At 59.3% G+C, this 9,535-nt stretch overlaps 1 protein-coding gene across 1 annotated transcript in view; it reads left to right on the top strand.

The window, feature by feature from the left end:
- The window catches only part of GSG1L (GSG1 like), a 206,183-nt gene extending 202,719 nt beyond the window's left edge, over positions 1 to 3,464 (top strand). The window contains exon 7 of the mRNA XM_049638473.1: positions 2,845 to 3,464. Within this exon, the coding sequence (XP_049494430.1) occupies positions 2,845 to 2,942 (98 nt within the window). The 3' untranslated portion in view covers positions 2,943 to 3,464. The remainder of the gene's footprint in view (positions 1 to 2,844) is intronic.
- Positions 3,465 to 9,535: the final 6,071 nt, after the last annotated feature.

Raw genomic sequence — 9,535 nt, 5'->3', positions numbered from 1 at the left:
AGGGGAGACCTGTGTTGTCGGTGTGGGCGGTTTTTTGTGGCGGAAGGGGGGCGGGGGGTGGGGGGTCGGCGCGTAAGGTGATGGGGTTTTTGGGGGGGGGGGGGGGGGGGGAAGCCTTTGAAAGACAAAAGGGGCACTCAATAGCCAGAGAACAGCAGGGAAGGGCACTGGGCCAAGGGACCAGAATGTGTAAAGCCACAGAACAGAGCCTGGAACGAAAATGCAGGCAGGGAAATAGTCAGAGGTCAGAAATGGCCTCCTGTGCGTGGGGACCGAGTCCAGCCTGAGAGATGCTACTTGGCCCACAGATGGGTTTAAAAGCGTCCATGGGCATTATTTAAAGCCAGGAGATTTTATTACGAAATTCTGATTTTCATTGTCTCTAAACTTTTTGGAAAATCTGAGGGCCCGTTTTCCATGGCAACAGTTGGCCAGAGCTGAAGAATGGCCCCTTCTGGCTGCTTCACCCATTTATGTCATCTGATTGGGCCTCGTTGACATTTTGAGGTGGGATTCTGCAATCTACAGCATAAGGTGTTCTTTTGCCTACACTGGCTGATGACTAGCCAAAAAGTAAAGGGACTGAGAGAAGGGAAGAGAAGGTCATGGTGGCCTGGAGTGGCGGTGGGGGGACCTCCTCAGGCATGGGGAGGACACAATCCCTGCTCTCCACTGTAAATGACTCTGGGCCCCAACCCCCTCCCGGGAGGCCGAAGAGGAAAGGAGGGCCCCAGTCCTCAGTGATGTGGCCTCTGGATCTAGGAGACAAGGAGCCTGATTTTAACTCAAGGAAGGGCAGGGATCATGGCCTTCCTTTTTCCTTCAGAATGCATGATCACTTCTCTGTTCCAACAAATCCTCCGGGGTTCTGTCTGTTGGCAACGGTAAGAGCAGCCACGATCACTTTTAAATATTCATTCAGAAAAACAATCAAATCTTTCTGCACATCAAATATTTGCCTCTAGATTTTTTTAAAAAAATCCAAACACCTAAAATCTTGGCAGCATTTACTTCCAAAGAATGCAACTATTTCGGTGACTGGGGCCAAAACAAATGTTTTTCCTGAGGCCAAACGGTTCCAGAATGTTTGCCAAATATTTCGCACCCTTTTTAAAATACGGTAAAATTACAAAGCACTAGCATTAAAAAATATTGAAAACAAAAAGTCAGGGGCGCCTGGGTGGCTCAGTCGGTTAAGCATCCGACTTCGGCTCAGGTCACGATCTCATGGTCCGTGAGTTCAAGCCCCGCGTCGGGCTCTGTGCTGACGGCTCGGAGCCTGGAGCCTGCTTCGGATTCTGTGTCTCCCTCTCTCTCTGACCCTCCCCCGTCCATGCTCTGTCTCTCTCTGTCTCAAAAATAAACGTTAGAAAAAATCTTTTTTTAATTAAAAAAGAAAAACCCAAAAAGTCAAAGCAAAAACACAGAACAAAACCCACAACTGTCCCCCACCCCCTAATGGGCACAACTGTCCTCACCTTTGCTTGTTCCCTTCCGGCCTTTGTCATGAGGAAGACCGTCCCAATAGAGCTGCTTTGGGGGTGCAGGAAGAGTAATGAGCTGCCTGTCTTAAGAGGTGTGCAAGCAGGCGCTTGGCCTCAGCAGGAATTCCCACCTCCGGGGGGCTTGCTACAAAGGGCCCGTCTGACCCTGAAGGATGACAGGAATGTCTGAGCATCCAGGAGCGCTCCGAGGGGAACAGAACACGGAGCAGACATCTTTAATGCGGAAGTTTGATTGAGTCCGGCTCTACCATAGCTGTGAATCGCGAGACCGCTGCTTGTGCCCGCTGAGCCTCAGTTCCCTCATCTGTAAAATGGGTGGTTGCTACCTCACAGGCTTGTGAGGCTAGAATCAAGTAGGGTGTAGACCGTGAACGCCAGGTCGCTGGCCCGTCTCTCCTCCCTCTGTTTTCCCCTCTCGGGCTCCTCCGGCTCTGATCCGTCAGGGAACATCTGCCACGGGTCAAGCCATCGTTCTCCTTCGCTCAGGGCCTAACGGGGGCGGAGCTGGGGACTGCCGCTTGGGGTGTGTGCTCTGAGATGAGCAAAACACCCAGGGGCGGCAAAGAGATGGCAGGGCCCTCCTGTAGGAGGGGAGACGTGAGCCGGGCCTGGGGGGTTGGACGCACAGTAGGTATAGGGACGTTTCAGCAGGTGGGTCTGGTGTGTTAGAAGGCGGTGAGCGTCTGAGAATCCAGAGAAACCCAGGAGCGAGCATGTCGGGTTGGGGCGAGAGCAGCCAGCCTTCCGCTGGCCCGGGGCCCCTGGGAGCAGTGGGCGGTGGAAGGGGCGTGGTGGGGTCTCTGCCAGCTGCCTTGGCCCAGGAAGCTGCTCACAGTTGCTTTGGGTGCCCCCGGGCCCTCCCCCTCGGTGCCGGAGTCACGGACCCTGTTCTCCTTCTCGCCCTCCCACACAGTGTAGCTCAGGGACGCTTGACGGGGCGGTGGGCACACGGGTACGTGCAGAGGTGGTTGCGGGGGGGCGGGGCGGGGCGGGACGGTTGGGGGGGGACAGGGCAGGCGGATGGAACATTGGCGGATGGGTGCACGGCGGTGAGTTAGCGGACGCGGCGGCAGGTTGGGAAGTGGACAAGCGAGCAGGTGAGGCGGAGGGTGCGGGTGTTGCGGGCTGCAGGTGGATGGGGATGAGGGCAGCGGGGCGTCGAGGGGGCAGGGGGGAGGAGGATGCTGTGATGGGCGGTGCGGGCGTGCTGACAGGTGGCAGGGGCAGGAGCGGGTGGGCTGTGGGTGGGGAGAGTGTGAGAGGAGGGTGCCGCGGCGGGCAGCGGGTGTGTGGGTGGCGGGGGGCGGCCGTCGGCACTGACCGCCCCGTCTCTTGGCAGGACACCACCCACACATGGGAGATTCCTGGCCGCGGAGCTCCGCTCACGAGATGCCGGAGCTGAACCGTCAGTGCTGGGTCCTGGGGCACTGGGTGTGACCCAGCCTGGCCCCCGGACCTCAGGCGGTCGTCGGAACCGGCCCCCTGCCAGAAGACCACCGGTCTGGCGCCCCTGGAGACCCGGCCCGTGTGCTGTGAACTGACCCAGCCTGTGTGGGAGACGCAGGCCTACCCTTCCCACCGCTGTCTGGGGCTCGGGGCCCTGGCAATGGAGCCGGGGTGGCCTGAGGGAATGCGCAGGGCTGCGCACGGCGACTCTGGGACAGCAGCTCCTGACCCTTGCTGCCGTCACATGCGGCGCCCTGTTCGGTGCAGCTGGGACGCCAGGAGAGGCAAGGTCATCGGCCGCTGAGGGCCGGCCAGGAAGTTCAGGAGGGGCCGGGCGGTGTGGAGCCCCGCGCGAGGCAGGGAGTGGGTGGGGCCTCCCGGGCGCTGGCTCCGCAGGGGGGAGGGGGGTCACACAGCAGGCACATGGCAGGGCCACAATAAATGCTTGTTGAACCTGTCGTCTTGCTGTGTGTGGAGGCCAGTTGCTCTCTGGGCTGTGGCTGCCCCCCGTGGCCCCACCCTGTCGGGTCCTCAAGGAACCTGAAGGTGAGACGGCCTGAGTGTGCTGGGGTCAGGGCCAGACACTGAGGTTCGGGAAGGAAGGAGAGCAGAGTGTAGCTGGGTCTAGGGGGTTGGGTCGGGGTGGAGCCAGGCTGGCAGGCCGCCCTGGATTCCGGAGGGTGGGCGAGGTGGGGGTGGGTCAGGCAGGAGGAAAATTTGGGAGACAGGCCCTCAAGCCCGGGCCCTACGCTGCCCTGACCCCCTGGGGACCCTTTACCCTGTGTCTGGAGCTACCTTTACATCAACTCCTAGGGCTCAGATGCCTGGGGAAACAGGCCTATTGTAAAGATGAGAGAACTTAGAGTCACAGAGATGAAGTAACCTGCCCAAGATCACAGAGCTAGCAAATGGCAGAATTGGGGTCTGAACCAGAGCCTCATCTCTTCCCAGAAGGAATTCTAGAGCTTTCCCCCAAGTAGAGAATGTTCTTTGCCCTTCCATCCACCCATCATTCGTTCATCATCCATCCATTATCCGTCATCTACCCATCATCCATCCATCCATCATCCACTCATCCATCCATCCATCGGTCATCTGTCCATCCTTCCTTCCTTCCATCCATCCATCATCCATCCATCCTTCCTTCCATTCATCCTTCCATCCATCCTTCCATCCATCCACCCTTCCTTCCATCCTTCCTTCCATCCATCCTTCCATCCACCCATCATCCATCCTTCCATTCATCCTTCCATCCATCCATCCATCCATCCTTCCATCCATCCTTCCTTCCATCCATCCTTCCTTCCATCCACCCATCCATCATCCATCCATCCTTCCTTCCTTCCATCCATCCATCCTTCCTTCCATCCATCCATCCATCCTTCCTTCCATCCATCTATCCTTCCTTCCATCCACCCATCCATCATCCATCCATCCTTCCTTCCATCCATCCATCCTTCCTTCCATCCATCCATCCATCCTTCCAGCCATGCATTCATCATCCATCCCAGTTGTCATCCTTCCTGTATCAGACATTCATCCATCCTCCTTTCACGTAGGACCCATCCTCATTATTTAATCAGCCGTGTATCCATCTATCCAATGATATAGCTCATTGTGCCCCTACGATGTGTCAAACACTGCAGTAGGCACTTGAGATAGGATATTGAGCCATCCAGACAGGGTGTCTGTCCTCACGGGTGCGCAAGACAGATAACTAGACAGATGGTTATTGTACGGTGGTGTTGTGGTGCCCGACTCCAGGGCCAGGCAGCCTGGGTTAAAAACAATTTTTTTTATTTATTTATTTTTAATTTTTTTTAACGTTTTATTTATTTTTGAGACAGGGAGAGACAGACCATGAACAGAGGAGGGTCAGAGAGAGGGAGACACAGAATCTGAAACAGGCTCCAGGCTCTGAGCTGTCAGCACAGAGCCCGACGCGGGGCTCGAACTCACATACCGCGAGATCGTGACCTGAGCCGAAGTCGGACGCTTAACCGACTGAGCCACCCAGGCGCCCCAACAATTTTTTTTAATGTTTATTTATTTTTGAGAGAGAGAGAGAGAGAGAGAGTGGGGAAGGGGCAAAGAGAGAGGAAGACAGAATCTGAAACAGGCTCCGGGCTCTGAGCTGTCAGCACAGAGCCTGATGCGGGGCTCGAACTCATCACGGCGAGATCGTGACCTAGGCGGAAGTCGGACCCTTAACCGACTGAGCCCCCCCGGCGCCCCGAGGCAGCCTGGGTTTAGATTCCAGCTCCTCCACGTGAGACCTTAAGCAAGTGACCTAACCTCTCTGTGCCTCCTCCCCATGGGCACATGGGGATAATCATTATACCTACCTCTTGCAGCTGTCATGAGGGTTAAGTGAGCTAATACATGCAAAGCACTTAGAACAGAGCCAGGCATATAGTGAGTGCTTTGTTAGTGTTTGCTGTTTTCTCGATGAGGGAAAGTTAGGGGCTGGGGGGGGGGGGTGCCAAAGGCAGCACCTGCTGGGGGAGGGAGGAGGAGATGGTGGTCAGGAGGGCTCCTTTGGGAAAAAGAAGGTTGTCTAGATGTCAGCTAGGCAAGACATCCATTCCATGGAGAGGAAGAAAGCTGGAATGTTCTAGGAACTTTACAACAGTCTAGACGGAAGGTGTGGAGAGAAGGGAGAGCCACGGGGTGTGAGGAGGACGGGGGAGCCAGGCAGAAGGACATGGAGCCTCCTTGGGAAGCTCGGTGCTTCCTGAGCACCGCACCCCCCTTTATCCTACGATGTTCGAGGGGAGGGAAGAGGGTGGTCTGGCTTGCACGGTGGCCCCAAGGGATGGGACCATGAGGGCGGATTCAGGAGCTAGTCAGGGGGCAGAAATCAACAGACTGCTGTGGGAGGAAGGGAAAGTTGGCAAAGACTCTCAGATTTGGGGCTTGGGTCAGGCGCGGGTTCAGTTGAGTCTCAGATCCCAGCAGACACCTGCGCGGAGGTGTGTGCTCATTCATTATGCATGCGTTGACTAATCACGCGGGCCATTCATTAATCCATTTTCCATTCATTTGGCAAATATTGGCAAATATTGCAGACCTACTGTGTGGGGCTCTCAGGGAAATGGCTCTGGGTGGGACATTGGGGTCCCCTTACAAAGGTCTTGAATGTCAGGGCAAGGAGTTGGGGCTTTGGCCTCTGGGCAAGACGATGCCACTTGTAGACGTGGGGCTGGGCCCCCAGGGCACCCGGCATCTTGGGGTCCTTCCTTCTCACCCGAGGTCCTTCTGTACTTGGCGGCTGGACCACAGACGTCCAGGAGATGATCTGAATTGACACGTAGGCAAAATTTCAACCTATTTTAATAGTTGTGTTCATGTACATGTGTATTAGGAAAAAACGTGTAACGGGGCACATCGGTGTCACGATCTCACAGACGCTGTTGCTTAGGATGAAACCAAAAATAGGCATTTAAGTAAAAAAGACAGAGCTGGCTTGAAGAAAAATATTCAATAAATAATCGTGCAAGTAGTTTGTGATTATGGTGTGCGGACGGCTCAAGCCAAGGCCTTTCTTACCCCCTGCACGGGCCAGGAGGCTCACGGGGCCACTCTGGCTTCAAGTCCTCCTCTCTGTCTGGGCACCTGTTGGGCAGGAGGGGAGAACCAGCTTTCAGGTCCGTGGAGCCTGTAGCAGGAAGGCTGCTGGTGAGATAAAAGGAAGCATTTGCAGGCGGGCCGGATGCGTGGTCCCAGTGCGTCCCTACCGAGAGTTCCTGGGAGGGTTGTGTTCACACAGGGGGCAAATGCCACCGTCTGCCTGAACGGGGGGGGGGGGGCGGGGGAGGGGGGGAGGGAGGCCCGGGGGTTTGAAGGCGGGAAGTGCCCGGATGAGCACGTAGCGGTCTGCCCTGGATGCCCGCGCCCCGCGTCGCTGGGTCCACACCCCCTGGGCTCACGTGCACCCACCGGCATCGTACAAGCTTGAGTCAGCGCTTTGTACGCGCACCCGTACAAGGGGGTCTGCTCGGCGCCCATCCGTACCTGCCCGAGACCACCCCCGACCTGCGGTGGGCCCCCTTCATCCGGGAACTACCGGCTGAGCGGCTTCTATGCGCCAGGCATGACGGCGCCCTGGAGCTGCCGCGGTGAGTCAGGAGGACCTGATGTTCACCCTCGTGGAGTTTCTATTCCAGTGAGGAGACAGAGACCACTCAAATAATTCTAGCAACAAAAGTATCACCTCCGAGTGGGGGAAATGCTATGGAAGCACCCCCAGGGGAGGCCTGGTTTATGCTGGAGCCGTGAGGGTGGGCCTCTCAGGAAGGGCCATTGCAGCAGGGACGGAAGGAAGCCGCCAGGGAGTTTGGGCAGAAGCCAGAGCCTGTGCAAAGGCCCTGGGGTTGAGAGGAATGCTGGGTGCGGCGCCGTGACAGGACACAGCGCTTGCAGCTCAGGCTGAGGGCACGAGGTCTGCTGCGGAGCAGTTGGTCGTCGGGGGTCAGAGCCTTCGGGGCGTGTGGGTTACGGCACAAAGTGCGCCCTTCACCTGGAAGGCCACAGGGAGCCCCTGGCAGGAGGCTTTTCAGAGGAGGACGCGGTCAGCTCTGCATTTGGGCAAGTTCCTCCTGGTTGCGCGTGGGGAAGGCCTGGGAGGTGGGGTGCAAGGCGGGGGCAGGGTGACCAGAGAGGGGACTGCAGCGGGGCCTGGTGGGAGATGGTGGGGGCTTAGGCTGCGGTGGCACCGGGGACGAGGTAAGTAGCCATAGTGTGGCCTGGGGACGGGTGAGGGCCCGAGGGGCGCCTGGGCTGGGCTGGCTTTTCTCTGCGGCTCCTGTTTGGGCTTTGACGCCGTGCAGGCAGGGACACTGTGGGCCGCACGGGGCAGCGGCGGGACTCAGGAACAGGTGTCCTCTGAGTGGCTGAATTAGAAAAATCCGTGACCCCAAACCACCGGAGACGCGGCCCGAGGCACACGCTTGGGGGGCGGGGGCGGGGCTGGAGCTTAGCTCCGCTCACCCGTCGCTCAAGGGCTGTGGGCAGCGAACAAATCGCTCCGCCGCACCGGTGGACGATCTCGCCGCAGGATTGAGGACAAACTCAGCCCGGCCGGGGGCCATCAGTCAGGAAAAACCAATCTCCTCCGTGCGGGGATTTACTGCATGGACAGACAGGAAATCCCGGCGCGGGACCTCTGCCCTGTCCCCACACAGCCCCGCCCGCCATAGCCGGGTAATTGCTTTTGGGGCCACATTTCGTCGTGGACCGACACCGTCTGAGCCTCTGCCTTAAGGGAGGCCGGTGGCTGGGCTGATGCCAGAGGCCTGGCAGGGGAGTGGGCGGCCACCGGGACGGGTCAGGAAGGGGGTCTGGTGCGGGAGAAGTGCTATCACCCCAAGCCCCCGTCCTCGGACCCTCCTGATCCCCCTGGAAACCTCCAGGCTGAGTGTGGGCGGCATGGGGGGGGTGCAGGCAGGGAGGTTTGGGGAGAGGAGGCCGGGGGTGGAGAGAATGAACAGAGCAGGGGCAGGAGCTGGCAGAGGAGGAGGGGGAGGAGGGGGAGGAGGGGAAGGGGGAGGGGGAGGAGGGGAAGGGGGAGGGGGAGGAGGGGAAGGGGGAGGGGGAGGAGGGGAAGGGGGAGGGGGAGGAGAGGGAGAGGAGGAGGGAGAGGGGAGGAGGGACAGGGGAGGGGGAGGAAAGAGGAGGAGAGGAGGAGGGGAAGGGGGAGGAGAGGGAGGGCAGCAGGGGGAGGGGGAGGAGGCAGAGGGGGAGGAGGAGGACGGGGAGGGGGAGGAGGGGGAGGGGGAGGAGGGGGAGGAGGAGGATGGGGAGGAGGGGGAGGAGGAGGGGAAGGAAGAGGAGAGGGAGGGGGAGGGGGAGGAGGGGGAGGGGGAGGAGAGGGGGAGGAGGGGGGGAGGAGGAGGAGGAGGAGATGGGCTAAAACACCCGCCTCTGCTCTAAGGCCAATGCCCCTCCTGGGCCAACCAGCTGAGGCCCGGAGGTCGTCCCGAAGGTCTGAAAGGTCAGGTGGAAGGTGGCGCTGAGTGACTCTGGTGAGGAGCCCGGGCCCCGTGCTGGGCGGCCTTGAAGTCCTGAGCCCCAACGACACGATTTCATTACGAAAGCCTCAGTTTGCACACCCGGCAAATGGGCTTAGTCGTGGGACTCGGCAGGTGTGTCTGCCCTCTGGGAAGGGAAGCCGAGGGAGGCCGGAGGTGCAGGGGGTGAAGTTGGTATTTTTGTGGTGCTGTCGCGAAAGGTGACTGCCAGAGGTCGGCCTCCGGCAGCGGCTGTGAGCGGAGCAGTTTCCCGGAGGCTGGGGGCCTGGCGGTGGTGTCACGAACGCCTCGCATCACACAGAGGTCCAGGGACGCGCCTGCGGTGAGCCCCATGGCACATGGGGACACGTGACCCGTTGGACGGAGGCCACGTCTGCCTCTTCCGGCCCCGGGCCTGGGCCTGTTGCTGACCGGACCCCAGAGGCTTGGGTTGCGTGGCCCCAGGAGAACCCTCTGGATGGCCAGGCGGCCTGGCACCCCCCCGACCCCCCGCCGGGCCCCATGGCACCGTCGTCACCCGCTCAAGCTCTGGCGCCTTGCAGGGCCGTGGCGGTG

Source organism: Panthera uncia, chromosome E3 (genome assembly GCF_023721935.1).
Source record: "Panthera uncia isolate 11264 chromosome E3, Puncia_PCG_1.0, whole genome shotgun sequence".
Taxonomy (NCBI): Eukaryota; Metazoa; Chordata; class Mammalia; order Carnivora; family Felidae; genus Panthera; species Panthera uncia.
Note: the sequence above shows the minus strand (reverse complement) of the source record. Positions and strands in the feature narration are given on the sequence as shown.